Source organism: Athene noctua, chromosome 3 (genome assembly GCF_965140245.1).
Source record: "Athene noctua chromosome 3, bAthNoc1.hap1.1, whole genome shotgun sequence".
NCBI lineage: Eukaryota > Metazoa > Chordata > Aves > Strigiformes > Strigidae > Athene > Athene noctua.
The window spans coordinates 46,695,378-46,716,524 of record NC_134039.1 but is presented as its reverse complement, the minus strand read 5'-3'; the positions used below and the strand labels follow the sequence as shown (position 1 = coordinate 46,716,524).

At 38.1% G+C, this 21,147-nt stretch overlaps 1 protein-coding gene across 1 annotated transcript in view; it reads left to right on the top strand.

Annotated features, from left to right (window-relative positions):
• The window catches only part of TRHDE (thyrotropin releasing hormone degrading enzyme), a 221,298-nt gene that overhangs the window by 85,067 nt on the left and 115,084 nt on the right, over positions 1 to 21,147 (top strand). The window contains exons 4-5 of the mRNA XM_074902853.1: positions 1,677 to 1,831; positions 7,704 to 7,817. Of these exons, the coding sequence (XP_074758954.1) occupies positions 1,677 to 1,831; positions 7,704 to 7,817 (269 nt within the window). The remainder of the gene's footprint in view (positions 1 to 1,676; positions 1,832 to 7,703; positions 7,818 to 21,147) is intronic.

The following is a 21,147-nucleotide window of genomic DNA, read 5'->3' as shown; positions in this document are numbered from 1 at the left end:
CTCAGCAAGTTTGCTGACAACACCTGGTATCTGTGTGGTGCAGCTGACAAGCTGGAGGGCAGGGATGTGCCATCCAGAGGGACCTGGACAGGCTTGAGAGGTGGGTCTGTGCAAACCTCAGGAGGTTTAACAAGGCCAAGTGCAAGGTCCTGCACATGGGTTGGGGCAATCCCAAGCACAAATACAGGCTGGGTGATGAGTAGATTGGGAGCAGCCTCATGGAGAAGGATGTGGTGGTACTAGTGGATGAAAAACTGGCTATGAGCCAGCAAGGTGCACTTGCAGCCCAGAAAGACAACCATATTCTGAGCTGCATCAAAAGTGTGGTTAGCAGGTCAAGGGAGGTGGTTCTTCCCCTCTACTCCGCTCTTGTCAGACCCCATCTGGAGTACTGTGTTCAGCTCTAGGACATAGACAAGTCCAGAGGAGGACACAAAGATGAATGGGGGGCTGAAGAACCTCCCTTATCTGGACAGGCTGAGAGAGTTGCGATTGTTCAGCCTGGAGAGGAGAAGGCTCCAGGGAGACCTTAGAGCTGCCTTCCAGTACTTAAAGGGGGCCGACAGGAAAGATGGGGAGGGACTCTTTATCAGGGAGTGTAGTGATAGCATGAGGGGTGACGATTTTAAATTGAAGGAGGGCAGATTTATATTAGATCTAAGGAAGAAATTCTTTGCTGTGAGGGTGGTGAGGCACTGGCACAGGTTGCCCAAAGAGGCTGTGGCTGCCCCCTCCCTGGCAGCGTTCAAGGCCAGGTTGGAAGGGGCTTTGAGCGACCTGGTCTAGTGGAAAGTGTCCCTGATTATTGCAGGGGAGTTGGAACTAGATGACCTTTAAAGTCCCGTCCAAACCAAAACCATTCTAAAAAAAAGATTTTTCTAATGCATGGATAGACATTGTAATATTGTCATATCTAACCTCATACCACTGAGAGAAATTCTTCACTGCTTTTTTTTACCTGGTGAAGGACCTTCCCAACATCTTCCCAATATTTTGTCACTTACTGAATACAAAACTGATATAATACTCCTGAAGGTGTGTATGGCAGCATTGTTCCAGCCTGTTGGGCTGAGAGGTGGCTGTCAGCAGACCTGTTCTCAGAGGATGCATGCTACCAATAGTGCATGCTGCAAGATGCCTTTTTTGTAAGAACTGGTGGTTCTGCACAGTTTGCCATCTTTCTGGTTGTTATGAAACAGTTATTTCTTCAGTGCTCCCCTTAATGTTAGTCCTTATATACAGTTTGATGTACAGGATATTCATAAAGGAGTCACTTTAATGAAAAGGTAAAAAATACTTGTGGTAAAAGTCTGTGTGACTACATGGATGTGGTACAGTAAACACGAGAAGCAGTATCAAACCCAGAAGTATAATAAATCAACAAGGTATTGTAAATAAGGTGGATTCTGTATAGGAAACTTCAATTAGAAGTATGAAGTACTGTGTTACAGCAATAACATGGTAATTATGTGTGAACAGATAGTGGCATAAGATAAAAAAAATGCATATTTTATTAATGTTTTCTAAATAACATTACGGAGAGCTGGAATTAAGTTTTGTTTTTTACATGTATGTTATTTAAAATGCTTTTAGTGATCATTTATGGCCTTACTTGCAATAGCTGTTCAGCATAGTAGCTCCCACAAGGAGTTAACATATATTTTTTCTATTTCTAGATCTGTTAGCTGTGCCTAAGCATCCATATGCTGCTATGGAGAACTGGGGACTGAGTGTTTTTGTGGAGCAAAGGATACTGCTAGATCCAAGCATTTCTTCTATATCATACCTCCTGGATGTCACCATGGTCATTGTACATGAGCTATGTCATCAGGTATTAAAGGTGTTCAGATGTTTGATATTAATGTCAGAAACCATCTGTTCCTTTTCAAAACTCAAAATGAATTTGTGTTGTTCACATAGACAGTTGCAACTTTTATTGTAACTGGAGTCCAAACAATATGGAGATCTGTAAGACACATCTCTACGGTGCAGAAACTGGGAGGACTCAAAATGAGGATAGAAGAGAAAATTAGTTGCAATGAACTATTTCCCGATCTTCTTTATGATTATATTCTGTATGTTTCTGTGTGAGTGTGCTGTTGGCATGTAGAGTTATATGGAAAATGATTTATTTGAGAACTATAGCAAATTCATTCTGAGTTTCATGTTCATGTCAAAAAATATTTTGGCTGAAATCAATTTGGTAGTCATCATCTTCTTCCGTTACATGTGCACATCCTTCTGTTTTCTTTTTCTTTTTCTTTTTTTAGATTTGGTGTTGACCCTCTGTTCACTATTGATGGATAAATGAGTCTTCATGTGTACAGCAACTTTTGTATCAATAAGAAAACTTTGTAAGAAACCCATATTACAATTTATTTTACATTTCTTCCATCTTCTTATCTCAAACTAAACACATTACGAGTGTTTAGTAAAACTGAGTTGAATTCAAATGTTATTGAAGAAATTTGCTCCAGGGGCAGGAAACCCTTTCTTGCACTCATAAGAGGCATAATCATAGCCTTCAGGTTAAAATGAATGAAATCCTACTGTGTAATCATCATGGCTTACATCTGTGACTTTACACAGTGTTCTTTAAAAGGCAATGCAAATTCTGCAAATAAAAAGGAGCATATAAAAGGGAGGCTTTGTAATGGAGTTCTGGTAGATGAACCTGGTAATAATAATGTTTGGTTCATATTCATGTTTCACATTAAATCTGTTGAAGAGTATGAAGTCCTCAACTGCAACATGAAATTTTTATTGAAAGTTATTGCTGGTTTGTTCTCAATACGATCATCTGATTTTGTTATATGCTCTTTATTGTGCAGTACAATAGAGTAGCACACTGTTCAACTAGAAAAATTACAGTGCCTTAGGAATCAGGTCTGGAAAACACATATTAGGTCATCAAATCCTGGCTTCTGTTAGTATTAGATCCTTTTGTGTGGTGTGTTTTGTAGTGCTGGGTTCAGTGCTTCTGGTTACAGGGTTATGCCACTTCCCTTAAAACCTTTTGATTAAATCTGATGGTCAATAACTTTTTCCTAGTGTTCAGCTTAAGTCTTCCTTTTTCTGAAGTTATTCCATTGTTTCCAGTTACTCTTTCCACAACTTTAATATAATTTCCTCTGCTTCCAAAGGAATTCATACTTCAGATGTGGTCAATTATCATGTCAGCAACTTGCCAAACTTGTTTATTTGATTCTCATTGAAACCAAAGCCTTTTTACATTGTTCCATGAATATCAGAGGATCATGAAGTAGGTGAAAACTATATTTGTATTTATTTTAGTGTAGCCATGCAGTCATAGAGTGCTTTTGACCTTAAAATTGCAAATGAGAAGGTGTACTTGTTGTCTCCGTTAGTATTACTTCCAGTGCTGTTCGCTTAATTAAAAGTATCTTCTTCCATTCATATTGCTGCTGTTTCTGTTTTAGTACCATGCAGATGAGGTCCTTGTTCAGCTGCTTCACTGGATAACTAGACAAGATAGAAAATATTCAGGTGGAAGAAATACTATTTCTACTTTTTAGATGCAGAATTGAGTCACAGAGAATATGGATTGTTCATCTGCAAATGAAGTTTAAAGGGAGAAACTCTCCAGAAAATACAAGCCATAAAGCACTTTCTAGCACCTCCATCACAGTATTGTCTTTAGCCAGTTTTTTCTGCTTTTATTTTACCGTATTTGGAAGCCCCTCAAGGAAACTATCTGTGGATAGCACAGAGCAGGAACTGTAAACAATACTAGTTTAGCTGAAGATGTATTGACTTGAGACCAGCTTGGGTCCAGGATCTCTTGCCTCGCTATTTAATTGTTAATTATTCATTGCATTTTTCATCCGTTTTTGCTGTGCATCATCTTCCTTGCTAACCTGGGGTGGCGCATGGTACACATAGAATAATTGAGATTAACCAAAATAACTTTTGGTGTAGCCAGAAGTAGAATCCACCTCTCTAGTTCTACTTTTTATTTATTGATTTTTTTAAAATTTCAGGTAAGAGGAAAAGGAACTCTCCTCAAATATGGTTTCCTGAAATACATTTTTGCTTTGTTTGAAGAATTGTATCATTGCCCTATTTCACCTGATTTTAAACCCATGATTTTAAGACTTGCAGAACATATCTGAGCATGTAGCAAACTGATCTGTATGAAACTCTTGTTACTTCGAGTAACACAGCAACTGCTTTGCTAATGTTGTTCCCAAGATTAGGAAAAAATCAAATAAATATTAAGAATTGGAATTGTTACCTTTAGATACGACTGTTTAAAATTGGAATTCCCAAATCTGGTGGGTATTAATGCTTGAGCACAGTGTTCGGGGCAGGTTGAAAATGGAAGACAGCACTGCAGAATGACTTAAGAAATTCTGTGGTTGTGAAAATATGGGTAAAAAGTGTATAAGGAAGAATTTTATGCCCAGTTTCTTCACAGTTGATTTTGAAATGCTTGTCCGGGTATTTATTTTAGGTATATGTTATAGGAGGGACACATTAAAGTTACAAGGGTGGCTTTAATTTAGTTATTTTGTAGGTTGCTAGTGTCTGATGTTTCAGCTTGAGCGTTGTTTTAGAACGCCTTATGTATTTAATTGAAAAAAATAATAATTGGGTGGACTGATTTGGCATAAAAACGTCTTCTCCAAGTCCCAAAACACAAATGAGATATTGGTCAAAACACATGTATTTCTAGCAGCTTAAGTTGATAGCTTGAAATAATTACCATAATCTATTAAAATAATTCTATTAAGCTAGTAATCAGTTTTATTTGTGTATCACAGGTCAGTCCCACCTACAGCCTTTGAAGGAAGCGTCATTTGAATTTATGCACCATGATTTTTTGTGATGGTTTTCCCATCTGAGCACAAAACTTCGTGTGAAAGATTGAGTTAGAGGCATGAAAGCAGAAGGAAAATAAAAAAACCCCTTCTGAATCAGTGTTTTTTTAATAATCTGTAAAGAAGGCATAGGAAAGAGTGTCCTTTCAGTGTGTCTGTAAAATAAGTGCCTTCTGTATGTCAGGCTGAACATAATACCTGAGGGAGATGATAAATTTATGTAATCGGTACATTTCAATTAATTTTTCATTTCCAAAATGAAAAGAAGTAATGATCTTCACTCCAGGCAAATAGTGTCTATATTCAAATACACAAATAAATAAACAATTACTTAAATAAATTAAGTGCTATACTTAATTTTTTTCTTTCAGGCATGTAACACCTAGGAAGATATTAGTACCTTTCTTCTGGAAAATTTGGCTTTATTAATTGCAGTCTCTGGGACTGCTCTGTCTCTGACATTCATAACTATCTCTGATACTATTCAAGACTAGTCAAGCAAATTTCCCTGTATTTTGATATTGGTATCACATGCTGTTTTAATGCCTGTAAAACACTTCTTCCTTAAGGTGGATAATTAAATGATTACTTTTAATGTATCATTAATAAACAAACCCGGAATACTCACAAAGGAGTATAAGAAATCATCTTTTGTGACATCATAAATTAATGTTATTAATTCTTTTGAGTTACAGGGAGGATATATTATGAACTTTACAACCTTTTTTTAAAAAAAATCTCTCTCTGAATAGTCATAGCATACCATGACTGTTACTGGTTTCATATTTGTTCAACAGTCCTCTTGTAATTCAAGAAATAAACTGTGCTGTTGTGTTTAGTCTGTTTGTCATTAGAAATCATTTAATCAACCTATTCTAGTATACATATAGCTTTCATACTCCTCTGGTGGTATGCTACTCTAACATTTGAAATTGGGAAATGTGCATTATCTATATGAATGCAGTTCCAGTGTTTCTTTGTCTTTTCAATTAAATGTTCTTAAAATCAGGATCTATCTCTATTTGTAGAGAGTTAATTTATTGATAGCCTTCAACTAGATTGTGATCACTGAGTGTCCATTAAGTTTAGTTTCACTTAGTATATGAATATGACTTTTGTCAACCTCATCTTTTCTCCCTGAATTCTTAAGTTGGTTGTCAGTGCCATTCATTGTGAAGTTTTGCTTCATTTTTATGTTCCAATCCTTTTTACTGATCATTGTGTGGCAATCTGGTAATCTTTTTCTGTAGTCTGTTCTTTGGAGCCCCTGTGTTCACTTCACTGCTGATCCTCATTGGAGCATTGATACTTCCTAGGTGCTATTCTCACTCCACAAAGACATGCACAGAAACAAGACCTTTCATTCAAGTCCCAGACAAAGCCTTCAAATAAGCCAGCCTTCATGAAAGCAAACCTCTTACGGGCCAACTCCGCATTCATTCATTCCCCACTCTCATTACAGTGTCAGCAGCAGCCCCTCTGCTCTGACATGAGTCTCTCCCTCGGTAATATTTATTTGGTGCTCTCTTTCTGTGTATTTTAAGAATTTACGACTCCATGAAAGCTGAAAATTATCTCTGTGGATTATGAACTAATCTAATTTCTAATCACATTAAGAAAAAAACTGGCAGAGAATTTTCCTGAAACAAAGTTTTGGTATCTGCTTGGGAAAAAAGATGTTACAGAGAACACAAAATATGTTTTCATGATAGTGTGTGTGTTTCTGTTCTTACCACTGGTGTTATGATGATCCAAGTTGCACAGGGCCATTACAATCATTTAAACAGGGTCATCCATCAGCAGAAGAATTGATGATGCCTGATTTTCTTTGAATTTTTGTCCTCATTCCTCTTGAGTGATTATCCCAGTTCTGTCTAAAATTCCTGTGACACCCACATGTCCTGTACTGTGACAGGTTTGAGGCTGTTGATGGCTACTGAGCAGAGTATCTAATGGCCATATTCTTGCCTTGACCTCAGTTTAGGTCCTTCTCCTTTTTTCGGCTACTGATCTTCATGTACTTTTATAAGAGTTTAATTATCTTTGAGATCTCTGCCATTCTTTTTAAATTAGACTGAAGTCAGTGAGGAAATTCAAGAGCAACCTGGGGGGGGAATGGGAAAGACAGTCAGCTCAGGTAGGGTTCCTTTGCATAAACATGAGTGGCCTGTGCCATTTTAGATACCCTCTGCCTTTGGTTGATGTTTGGGAAGGCTTCTGTTACCCCTGTATGAAATTTCTGAGGCCTGTGTGGGTAACTCACATACCCTAGGATGTTCTTTAAGTGGCATTAACTACTTGCTTTTAGGCATCTGAGTCCTTCTCACAGAGAGAGATGGTGTAATTGTATAAAACTGCTTTCCTTAGGAAACCAGCCAATGAACGGAGCATCAGTAGTAATGTAAATCTTAGTGGGCAGACATTGTGGAGGAAGAAATGATAAAATTTAGGCCTGGGATATGGAGACGGTGTTCCCAGTTTTTCAAGGTTAGCACTATACATAGTGAGGTTTCCAGGTAATGAATCAGATTACTCAAGTTAGAAGCCTTATTCTCTCCATTGTGTATGTTACTCCCTTAAATCTACATGAGCATCTACTTTAGATGACTAAAGTAGGCACTGCAAATTCTCTCTTCAACACTTCTTTTCCCTTGCTTGTGTTTTTCTAATGTTTTGCTTCAGTAACTTGTGCATCCTGTGAAGGCTTAATTCATTAGTACACGAAAAAGTAGTTAATGAGTTTCAGTGGGTGGTCTATATACTACTGTTTTTATTAAAACTTGTGAGAGAATGTATCCTGTATAAATAAGATGTATGCAAACATGGTTTCCTAAATGTTGTTTATTTGAACTTTCTTTGCAGTGGTTTGGTGACCTTGTGACTCCAGTTTGGTGGGAGGATGTGTGGTTGAAAGAGGGTTTTGCTCACTATTTTGAATTTGTTGGGACAGACTACCTCTACCCAGGGTGGAATATGGTAAGTCAGTTTTATTTTGTTATTTTGTTTATTTTGTTACTTGCTGTTATACTCTTGCTTTTGTTATAGGCAGGGATTGCTGAAAAATATCAAATGATGCATGCAAATATCAGATGTCCAATGAAGCAAAATCACTAGGTGTGAAATAATTTGACAGCATTCCAAAAGTGTAATCTGCAATTTATTACAAAAGAAATAAGGCCATGTCTATCATAACCCAACATTAAAGTAACTACTGTCTCTCTGCTCAGAAACATTTTAGATTAAAGCAGTTATGATTTAACATGGACCATTTTTAAAAATATTCAGAATATTGAATTTTATCCAGAAACACAAGATAAATTGAAAAGAAATGTTTAGATAAAACATATTGTAAAACTGAGCATATTTTTTTCTTACAGTATTCTGTTCTCCTCTCTCCAAGTTTACTCTTTTTATCTTCCTCCTATTATTTGGCCATCTACATGTACATACTAAAGTAACATGGGGTAAATGAATTGAGAGTCTAGGTTTCAGTATGATTTCCAGCTGTAGACAGTAGGACATGTTTTGCCAGCTGGTGTGCAAATACTGAAGCTGTCTGAGGGCAAATTGGGAAGGTCATGATGGGACATTGTTTTGGAGTCCTTGCGTTGTATCGTATCATACCTAGTCGGGTCCTAGTTTATATCAACCGCTGTAGTCTGGAAATATGATGCTTATAAGAAAAATAAGAGATATGAGACCTTATGACAAGGAAATTGGGTGTGAGACCATGTTGAATGTTGCTATATAGATTTTATTGTCCATTGGAGAAATTTTTCTATTTATTATCCTTTTGTGTTTACATATGTTTAATTATGTGGCAAAATTTTTGTTATAAATGCAGGTTGCCTGATAGAGATGTGCTGTAGCTTGAATGTTCTGCTTAAACTCTTGCATACTAACTTCTGGAATGTTTGTTCCCATTTCTGGGTAATTTATTGAGTATTCTTATCCCATTAACTTTTGTGTGCCATGAAATGAAGATGTCGTAATTACGAGGTAAAGCTAATTTTTAAAAATAGTTGTATACAGGTACTCTGACTTCAGGTATGCTTCTTGTGAAATTTGAATTCTTTGCAGTATTTTAATTTTTTTCTTTCAGGTGTCAATTTTGGTTTATAATTGCATTATGAAAAGGAAAATAAATCTGTATCTGACTGACATCTGTCTTGCATAGGTAGGCTTGTTGGGTTTACCTGGCTTTGGATGTATTAAAACTCATTCTCTTAATCTTTATGAAAAACACATCCTGAATTACAATGTAATGATTCTAATTATGAATGCAATGAAATCTGGCAGGCCTTTATGATTTTAGCATAGTGAAATGTCAATGATGACAATATAAACGATGACAACGTTTATACACTGAATTTTATCTTCAAATCATCAGTCATTTGTTCTTTGCATAATCAGTTTAACAAATCCAGAATAACTTTGCTTTAGAAGTCATTTGGAATGTAGAGTATTTGCTTGAAGTTTCTATGGAATGAATATAATGTTCACTGTTATGCAGATGACATGCCCATCACGTGAAATCCCGGCATTTTAGCAGAATATAGGCAAAACGAATGGGTTGAACAAGGTATGACAGTTAAACTGGAAAATCAGACACGTACTGCATAAATTAAAATTAACTACAGTAATATTGCTGTGCCTGAAAAAATATTAATCTGTCAAGTTTTTCCTTAAATTAAAAAGAAGGTAAGCATAAACTTTTCATAAGGCGTTGGATATCATTGGCCTCTGATATAAAAATACTATACTGACATATTTAAATAATTAGAAAATTGGTAGCAAAATGGAACACTTGATGAGTTAAACATTTAAACATGCTGCATTCTTTTGCAGACTAGAGTAGGGATCAGTACTATGACGTTTCAGCCTTATTACAGAGATTGTAGGAAGAAGCAGCAAAGTTACAGGTACTGGAGTTTGTCTTGCTGGATATTTTTGTTACCAGTATAAAGTGCATTTCCTGCTTAGATCATACTGACATTTGTAAACTTGAAAAAATAAAAAGTGAGCATTTGTAACAAGAAAAACTGTTCAAAACTTATTTTTTTTAAAAAAAGTGAAGGATACAGTACAAGCTTCATGAATTGTTTACAAAAACAAGAACTACAAACCTTATCCTCTGTAATGATGGTTAAACAGAGCAATATTACAGCATTTTGTGTGGTGTTTTGCAGTAATTCATACCTGCGAAATAAAAATAAAAGATGTGGTGGTGTATAATACCTTAGCTCTTTGCATCAGGAAAACAGAGTAATATGCCAAAATCCTCTTTCTTTCTAAAGAATTGGGAAAATTAGACAGTTAAATTCTTTCTCTTATAGTTCCAAGATATGTTGCCCTTGAAAGTTTCCTCAAGAAGCGTGTGGACTAAAATGTCAACTTCAGCTTATTAAAGACTTTTTTGTCACATTTTCTTTTGGATAAGCGTAGAATCAGAAGGCTGGTAGTCAATTCCAGAAAAAGGTCTTCTGTCTGGAAATGCATCTTGGGCAGTATGGATACATCTGAATCAAATGGATCTATCCACAGCTTTCTACCTAACTTGTTGGATGCTTGTAGGCTACAGGCACATGACCTTTCACCACTAAAGCTCCATAAACCCCTAACGTTTTGCTACTACTTGTCTAAAGATGCTTCTCTTTTAGCAGAGCTGAGCATTTTTCAGTGTCCATCTTATTTGACTTTCACAGACTTGTTATGCCTGAACCTGAGACTCTCGAGGAGGGCTATCCATTAGGCATGTTCACACCATTATAACTTAAACCAACAGCAGTGAGATCTGCACAAAGCAGAGTGCCATGTGTTTTGTCTGACAGCTGTTTTCCGGCTTTTGTTTTTTCTCTTAGGTTCTTTATCTTGCTTAAAAATTTCTTCCTCTGCTGAGGTTCTTGATTTTATCAGGCTCTTCTTTTACTGCAGGACAGATGGATAGATAACAGTATTGACTGAACTGCCGTGGAGCTGTAACACTTTATTGAGCATTCCACCAAGTCTAGAATTTGTTGTCTTGTCTAGAAAGTGTTTACATACTTCATCAGGCTTGCATAATCTTCATGAGAAAAGAAATCTATTCCTTATTAAACCCTTGACATCCTTATGCCCTAGATCCTCCTATTAAAATCTTGGGTGAAGAACAGAACAAAGAGTCATTCTGTGGAGGTGTCCATTATCCATTGCGGTTAAAACAAGATGCATCAGAACTCTCCCAATGAAGTGGACAAAGTTTTGCTGGTTTTAAGAAAGGAATGTGAGATTTCTCTGCTGAGATCCTTCATGGTTCCACCACTGGACTTTATATTTTTTTCAAATTTTAAGTTACTCCAGATCAAAGCTAGAAATTCTCATTTCCTTCCCTCAGCTAAAAAATAAGTCCCTGCATGTTGCTTTTTTACTTCCTGAAGGTAAAGCTACCTTTGATTTTTCAGGAAATATGTGCCTATTATACAGTCATTAGACATTTGCTATGGAAATGAATACACTGTTCTTCCCATTTCAGCATCTTTCATAGCCTAACCCCCAAAATGAAGAGTTTATTGAAATTCTTATTCTGAAATGACTCAAATTCTTTTTTTAAAATCTCATTCTTCAATGTCTTGAAAGGTTAAACAATTGTTTCTGTGTTGTTGGGCTGGTTTTAAAAAGAAAGCTGGCTCTGCAAACTCTTCCAGCCAGAGATCAGAGAATTTCACGTGATCATGTGTGCTCGGAGTAGTAGAGGAGCTAGTCAATGATCTACTGCATCACACAGACACACACCAGTCTATGGGACTGGATGGGATACACCTGAGGGTGCTGAAGGAGCTGGCTGGGGTGCTCGCCAAGCCGCTTTCCATCATTTACCAGCAGTCCTGGCTGACCGGGGAGGTCCTGACTGATTGGAAATTGGCCAGCGTGATGCCCATCTATAAGAAGGGTCGAAGGATGATCTGGTAAATGACAAGCCTGTCAGCTTGACTTTGGTGCCCAGGAAGCTGATGGAGCAGCTCATCCTGAGTGCCATCACACAACACATGTGGGACAACCAGATGCTCAGGCCCAGTCAGCATGGGTTTATGAAAGGCAGGTCCTGCCTGACAAACCTGATCTCCTTCTCAACAGGGTGACCTGCTTATTGGATGAGGGAAAGGCTGTGGATGTTGTTTACCTTGACTTTAGTAAGGCCTTTGACAGCGTTTCCCACAGCATTCTCCTGGCAAAACTGGCTGCTCGAGGCTTGGATGGGCATACGCTTTGCTGGGTAAAAATCTGTCTGGATGGCCGGGCCCAAAGAGTTGTGGTGAATGGAGTTAAATCCGGTTGGTGGCCGGTCACGAGTGGTGTCCCCCAGGGCTTGGTTTTGGGGCCACTCCTGTTTAACATCTTTATTGATGATCTAGACGAGGGGATCGAGTGCACCCTCAGTCAGTTTGCAGATGACCCCAAGCTGGGTGGGAGTGTTGATCTGCTCGAGGGTAGGGAGGCTCTGCAGAGAGACCTGGACAGGCTGGAGCCATGGGCTGAGGCCAACTGGAGGAGTTTCACTAAGGCCAAATGCCGGGGGCTGCCCTTGGGCCACAACAACCCCCAGCAGCGCTACAGGCTGGGGGAGGAGTGGCTGGAGAGCTGCCAGTCAGAGAGGGACCTGGGGGGGTTGATTGACAGCCGGCTGAACAGGAGCCAGCAGTGTGCCCAGGTGGCCAAGAAGGCCAATGGCATCCTGGCTTGTGTCAGCAATAGCGTGGCCAGCAGGGACAGGGAAGGGATCTTACCCCTGTACTCGGCCCTGGTGAGGCCGCACCTCGATTCCTGTGTTCAGTTTTGGGCCCCTCACTACAAAAAGGACATTGAATGACTCGAGCGTGTCCAGAGAAGGGCAATGAAGCTGGTGCAGGATCTGGAGCACAGGTTGTAGGAGGAGCGGCTGAGGGAACTGGGATTCTTTGGTCTGGAGAAGGGGAGTCTGAGGGGAGACCTCATCGCCCTCTACAGCTCCCTGAAAGGAGGTTGCAGAGAGCTGGGGATGAGTCTCCTTAACCAAGCGATAGGACAAGAAGGAAGGGCCTGAAGTTGTGCCAGGGAAGGTTTAGACTAGATATTATGAAGTATTTCTTTACAGAGTGAGTTGTTAGGGGTTGGAATGGGCTGCCCAGGGCAGTGGTGGAATCCCCCTCCCTGGAGGTTTTTAAGAGTAGGGTTGACATTGTGCTGAGGGATATGGTGTAGTTGAGAATGGTCAGTGTGAGGTTAACAGTGGGACTAGATGATCTTCAAGGTCTTTTCCAACCTAGATGATTCTGTGATCTGCATGTAATTTCCCTTTCTCTTGCTATTTCATTACTTAGAAATTAAGTTTCTGTTTTAGAGGCTTACCGTATAACAGTTTCGTTGTCTGTCCATGCCACTGAAAAGCAACAGCAACTGGATGAGAATTCTTGAGTCGTAAGGTCTTCGACTGATACAAGGTAATCTTGCCTCTGTGGAAGATACCTCTGCTCATTTTAGGATCAAAGGAAAAATTATAGCAGAAAACTACATGCTGATAATTTCCACTTCATAGTCCTGTCTTTTCTCATCTACCCTGCTTACCTTCCTTCTTTCAGAGGCCCATTTGCAGCCATATATTCCATCTTCCTCTCAGCTTCTTTCTTTAATTTTCCTGAAGTCCTGTGTGGCTTTGTAAATGAAGGAATTCAACTGAGGTTTACAATTCCAGGAATTTGTTGACTGTTGTTTTGCTTCATTATTTTCTGCTAGAAGTAACCGTTTTTTTGTCCTTGAGTGTCTGTGGTATTGGGGTAGATTCTGTGGACTATGACAGCAGGAATTACTGGCGTGTAATTTTCCCTTTCATCCATCAGATGAGCGTCAAATACTTTAGCAGTCAGTACCTGGCTTGATGCTGAGAAAGCATTCCATAAAGGCCAGCTGCCGTCTCCCTTTTCTTTATTACTTAAGAGTTAGCTTTGCTGACAACTCTATTGGCTGAGTCAAGGTGTAGTGCATCAGTGATCACTTTGAATCTTCTGCCTTCTCTCTCCATTGAAACTCTGAGGTAAGATCTCCCACTTTCTTGTGTACTTAGTACTTTTATATTTAAGGATGGTCATATTTGCCAGAAATTTTCGTCGTATTAAAAAACTGTGATTGAAGTAGTTCGATCAAAACTTTATCTCTACCTGGAAGGGCATCTTTCATCTTAATTAAAGTGAACCATGCTTCCTTCACACTATTAGATTCCATAGTCTAAATGATCCTGCCATTACTACAATCAACTGAAAATAATAATGAGGTTGCATATCAACATTTCTGTTTTAAAAATACATGCTGCAAGAAATTACCTGTGCTTAAAAATGTTAATAGAAAACCATTTAACTTCATTACATTAAGTACTGTGAGCATCATGTAATATGCTGCTGAAATTCTTGATAAATGATCTTAATTGTCTATCTGTCTTCTTGGTTGAAATAATACAAGTGAATACAACCATTTAGACACGTGAATATTTTTAATGTGCTTTGACTCAGATTGTCTCCTAAAGCATTTGTCTCCATCTGTAAAGTTTCTTTAGGCATTGTTTGACTCATAGAAAACCCAGAAAATCATTTTAATTTTTGAAGTAGACTTAAGACATGGGCCTTTTTGATTTATTTCATTACTATTTTGGCATTTCAGACCTGAGCTGTAGCCTGCTTGATCCTTCTAACCCAACATAAATATCACACTGACTCAGCACTGAGGGAGATTCAGCCTCTCGTTTTTTGAAGCTACTTTCATCTCTTCTTTTTTGGTTAAAGGCTCCCCATGCCAGTATAAAGTAAGCCTTTAATTAATACCACATGGAGTGTTTTTTTCCCCAGTAACTGCTCAGTGAAGTCAGTCCTTGTATGATTCTCTGTTTTAACTCAACTATGGGGGAAGCTTTCAATGTAAAATTAACTAGAATCTCATGTATAATTGACTTTGGCAAGAAAAAAGAGATACGTAAAGGTAAGCTGCAAGATCTTCTGGTTGCTAATTACCAGTCCTTTTTAAGTATGCCAGTTTAGAAATCCTTAGCTTATAACTAAGAAAATAAATTTCTATCTCCACATGGTCTTCCTTATCACAGTTTCTTTTTCTGAGCTCTGGCAAGGTGGATTAATATATGGAATTCTTCACTTTAAGTAGTTGACACTTAACATTTAGAGATCAGACATAAATTAATATAAACATTTAGATGAAACATTTATTTGAGAGATTAGGTACAGGTTTGGAGAATGTCAGTGTCTCTTCTTTCTTCATGTCATTATCTGCTCATCTTGAGAGATCAGTTAAAATGACATTATGGTGAGAGCTTTTGGGTCATGTGAGTTCAAATCTCCTGAGTTCAGGGTTTAAATGAAGCTTTGGTTTCAGAAAGAAACTTCAGTCAGCTGTCTGAATTTCACATAATTTTGAAATAGTAACCACTTTGTCTTCAGTAAAAATGAGAAAGAAACTTTATGGCAACTTTTGCCTCAAGGCAAGGACTTGCTGCAGGGTAGCTCTACTGAAACAAGAATACTCACTTCATCAGGAAGTATAGTTGATATGGGAAGTTCAGTGGCAAATCTGTAGCTGTATATTTGAGGATATCTTTACTGAAAGACTCCGCTTCTCAAATATTCAGTTGTCCTGAATGTGCTGCCACTGTTTATTTTGAAATTGTGACAGTGTGCAGTTACTTGGAGCACAAGCTGGTGGGCAGTTTTTGGTCTGCCTGCAAAACATCTTTGGTTCCTTCAGGATTTAGCTCACTGAATCTTACCAATTTCAGGCTGAAACAGAGTCTAGGTGTGCAAAAGCCATCCAGCAAATGTTAGAGCACCTGAAAAGTACTCTTACTGATGGTGACCTCTGGCAGTTGTTGCTGGAAGTTGACTCAGTATACCAACCACATCTCAAAGCCACTTTTCATTTAAATATTATTTACTGTTTCTTGAATTGAAGTGAATTTCCTCTACAGATTCCCTCTGTGGAGTTTGAATTAGAGAGTAAACTTCGTACTTTATTACCTAATGTTTTTAAATACTCTGGAGATAAATGCATGAGGAGATATTGGATCTGTGTTCATCTGCTTAATGACTCTATTTGTGTGAAGACAACTACATACAAAGTGACAAAATGTGATCTTGGAGAGTGAAACTGACCTTTTTTTTTGAAGTGCTGGTGGTGGGTATGTGTTGTTTGCTTTTCTAATGCTTCCTCTTTTCTACTGCATCTTCCTATTGTGTAGGTGTACATTTGGCGTAATGGATCCGGTGTACAACCAAATCAAAGCTACACCTGAAAAACAGTGGTGAGAGGAAACAGCAGTTGAAGTAGCTGGTGAAATTGCTTAAAAACTCCAAACCTCTCTGCTTGGCAACTTAAGCAGGTGGTCATGTATATCTGGTTTGGCACTTCATTGAAAAGAAAATACATATGCAGTTCTTTTTCCGGATACTCAAAGCTATTGGTCTTCCTTAACTATGAATTCCAAGAACGTCTATGTTGCTTGATAACAACAAAAATTGTCAGTCAGTGTGAACATCTTTCAAGCACAGGAACAGAAATTTAGAAGAACTTTGACTGAAAATTCAGAAAAAGGGTTATGAAGGATTACACAGAACTGTGATATATTCATATCTGATAAATGTAGAATGTGTTGCAGGCCTCCTTCAACAGACGATGCACATCATTGAAGCACATGCAGAGATACAAATTTAAAAATAAGCAATCTGTAAGCTGCTCAAGCTATTTACAAAAATTACTGTTGGAAAGATAGAAAGAAATGTTGCTTTAATTTGCAAGTACTCAGGAGACTCCTGTGCTATGACAACTTAGAATTTTTAAGCATGTAGACAGAAAGAACTTGCTTTTTGGCCCCCAGTGGATCTTTTCTGGCCTTAAGGCATTTTATTGAACCTTAGGTTTTCTCATAGATAATATTCCTCTGTAGTTTGTTAAGCTTCACCCTGGAATGTATTGTATTAGAACTGTACTGCTGGTAGCGTATATGCCGGTGTTCTTTGATTGCTTTCAAAATTTGCCCCTATTTCTTCTTCCCTGAGGTGCACTTTCCCTGTAAACCGAAATATTGTGTCTTGGAAATGCTTGTTTTGTCAGGCATGAGAGATCACTTATCTCCTTTCTATTCCTGATGGCTAGTAAAGTTCTGTATTTTGGAGAAGATATTTCCAGCAAATTTGTCAGGAAAATAAGTTGCAGATTTGCACACCAGTATTAAGCTTTATTCATGTAGATTTCTCAGTCTATAAACTGTTTGAATGGCTGTCCCAGATGAAAGGTGATGCCTTTAATATTGAGGCCTTTGATCTCTTCTGCGTACTAATTATCAGTTTTGGCTTTCATTGTGCTATTCATTTTGTTCCACCATTGAATGTTTTCCAGTTTTTTCATTTTAATTATTTTCCCTGGTATTTCCCTGGTCTTAATTCTTAGAAATTATTTTTATGTGACTAACTTTAAGTATTACATTATTGTCATGCTAACTTGGCTTACATTATGATACTGTAAAATCACCAGCAGAACCCCTTTCCATTACATCATTGTTATCCTGTTACGTACAATAAATTTTAATGGCTCTTGAAGGTACACTCATTTCTGCCAAAAAATGTGATTTCACAATTGCTTTCTTTCCATTTAGAGATGGACTAGTTGAATGCTGGGCACCCTGTTGGAGATTAATACACAAAGAGTGACCACTACCTTTCCATAAACCTTCCTCCCTAGAACAAGGGGAAAGTAAACCAGAAACAGAAAGCTTTCTTGTGATTAGCCAGATTCTTACTACTGAATTGTTTTGCTGTGGAATGATATATACTACAGATCCATATTTTAAAACCTCCAGATTATTTCCAGAATGTGGAAGAATTGCTATAGGAGGAAAGTTTCTGACCCTGTTACCCACAGCATTTGTGCTGCTTTTACCCGAAGCAGTAAAATTTGAATTTTCACAATTATTAAATGTTGGCTAAGGAGGAGAGAGCACAGTGAAGAGAGACAAATCTTTCAGGACAATCTTGTATGAAACAGAGAAGGCCTTATTGGTTAGGATTAAAAGAATTCATTCCTATGAAGAGACAAATACTTGAATCTAGTGACCACAGATGTTTGGAAAATAATCTGAAAGTATAAATCTTTAAAAGGCATGTTCATCTGATAATAGCACTTCAGTCCCTGCACCTGGAAGCACTCTCAAGAATAAGAGGGAAGGCAACCAGAAATATTATAATTGGCATGTCTTCTCTTCTCAACACAAGGTCTGGGCTCCCAGACTTTGCCCCTACACAGTTCAAGGAAGGCTCTGAGGAGAAGAGATGAAGTGGGACTCCAGGTGGGCAGTAGGAAGAGAAGGAGCAGAGGGATTTCCTGCCTGTCTTTAAAGAAATGTGCAAACTTAAGTGGAAGCACCTCTGTCCTTATTTCAGACTAGGCTTCTGCTGCTGTCAGACCAACTCCCTCTCAGACTCCTCTCCCTGTGTTAGCACTGCACAGCATTGCACTTACATGCAGCTACTGACACTTTCCAAGCAAAGTCTCAAGACTCACCTGAAGCCCTCTTTTTCTTACAGGCGAATCACAGTCTTTGGGTTTTCGTTTGCAGTTGAACTCCCTCAGAGGAGGGTCATCTTGAACAACATTTTCTCATTGTTTCATGTATAGCTGCAGTCCTGTTTTCTACCGTGTTGACAGCTTGCTGGCCTCATTAAACACATTCCAAGATTGATTTTCTTTACAATTTCTGTGCTAGGTGTTTCTTTAGTCCTACAGGTATCATGTTAAAACAGATCAATTCCACCGTACTGCATAGGGTAAAATAACTAGGGAATAGAAAGCTTCCTTCAGTATAAGCAGTTTAGTCACGTGTGTTGGCCTTTTCCCCTTAATGTGCTGATAGGACTTTAATAGCTGAGGTAGTGTTTCTTCAACATAATTAAGGCAGTTTTAGTTTCTTTCTGCATTTGTGTTTCCTGTTGCCTCTTCAAGCTGCAGGCCCCTTGTCAGCCACCAAACTCTGCTCTCTCACTCTCTCTGTGTCTCCCTGGAGTTATATTTGAGACTGCTTTTGAAATCTGCTCTCAGAGGCTTCGTACTAAAGGGAAAAGGTGGGAATGTTTTGGAAATTTTTTTAGTTCAATAAATTTAGCTTCATAGGTCAAAAGCCTTCTTAATTCTCGCTAAAATGCATGTTTACATGTTTGGAGGCATACTAGCTATGCCAGTTGTATCTCAGTGTGATGGTCTGCCATAAATTTCAAGGAACACTTTTCAGCTATGGTAACTTGAATGAGCAATCATGAATCTAAAATGTTCCTTTTCAGCCCTTCGGGAGATAACCAAAGAAACAAAAGGACAACCAAGTTAGCCTGTTCTTTTTATATCATTTATGTTTTGTTATTCTTCTTACAGCTTTATGTTTCCTACATGCTGGTTTTCTTGATTCCAAGTTCTCTATTTGAAGTATTATTTTGTGGTTAACAAGGGTCCTTTTAATGAGTTAATTCCAAACAGTAACAATCCACTCTCACAACTGTTTGTCAACTGTGATATCCAAACTTGAATTTGGAGACAGGTCCATACGTCTGTGTATTCATATCTGTATGTATTACATATCATACATTTGATGAAATTGGGACTCTGTTACTGACTAATAGAGAATGTGAGGTGTAACCAAAGCATCTACAATCCTTTGCGCCTCAGCAGTTTTCCCCTGAGTAGGACTGTCATAATAATTGTTTCCCTACACCTTTTTTTTTCCCATAAAAAAGAGCAGTTACTAACTGCATATGCCTGAGAAGATTTGGAAATGAACAATAATACGAACTTTTCCCTTCACAAACCTTACCTCATGCAGCCAGCTGAGAACAGTAAGAGTGTGTTGGGTAATTGGCTCTCCTGCCTCCAGTGTTTTTAATTGCCTGAATATACAATCAGCTCAAGGTACATTTCTTGTGCTCTAATGAATTTTAACATAAAGGTTTATTTCCAGATGGATCAGCACTGGAGGAGCTTTTGTCTGTCTTACAAATATAATTTAAATTAACACATTGATACCAAAACCCTTGCCACCCAAGAATTTAAACATACAATTTATTATGTAATTGTATGCTTATTTTATCTGTGGACATCAAGGCAGCTTTTGAAAAAAATGCAGCATTCCCTAGAGTTTCTTTGTATTATGACACTAAGTTGACATTAATTCAAGAACTGTTGTAATTTAGATAAAGTTCAAAATATGTCATTTCAGGGTGAAAGAAGCTTATTTAAACCTTCCCTAATTTTTAATTCACTCTTTGCATTTATTTGTGACTTGAAAAAGCAAGCAAACGAAGCTTTTCTTTCCTGACACAGTCTATTGGATTAGTCATCTATATGAATGCAATATGAGGATTTTTTAAGGCATGTCATTTCTCAACTGAAAAAGTCCCACCTAGTTGCACTGTAAAAGTGAGCACAGCACAGTTCATAGAGTATATATGAACATTTTCATTAATGTTGCTGCCAGAGTAAATATGCAACCGTTCTGACGTACCTCTACAATCCATATTTATAGAAGGTATAGAAACGAATTAGTATGTTGGATGTTTGGGTTTGCACCTGCTTCTGATGTAGCTGTGACTTTGACTATATCATTTAACTTCTACATACAGCTATTGTCCCACTTATAAAGAGAGATAATAATGGCTTCCTTCAGATGGAAGTTAAAACGTTTGTAGAGCGTGCAAGCTCTTGAGGAGCAAGAAATTCTATACCAGAATTATGAGTGACAGTGCAGGCATCTGTTGTGGCACTGCTGTGGGCTCTGTTTGCTGTCCCGACCCACATCAATCTGCTGTATGAACTTGGCACCAAGAGACAAGTAACTTAAACTTCACTAAATATAGCAGTAATAGTAGTATTTACCCATGTCTGTCAAAAATTTTTGTACCTGCGTATGCAATGAACTCAGCGACTTGTAGTATCCATATATTTTTGTGATTGAAGACTACACCATTTTGCCTCTGTCCCCACCCCTCGTAACTGTGAATGAATAGTCATAATCAGAATTGCAGTCTGCATCTACAGATACATTTTGATGCATTTAATAGTCTTCAATTTAATTTCAGTCAGGTTTCATTGCAGCAAAAGATCTTAAATCACAGTCTATTCCGTATACCTGTTCAAGATTGTAGGAGGTCATGGTGGCTTACATTCAAACTAGAAGGTCTGATTTTAGTCAACTGCCTCTGATAACTGTGCATCATTTCTGTATTGTTGTAAATGTTTATTTGTCTGAGATACTACTTCA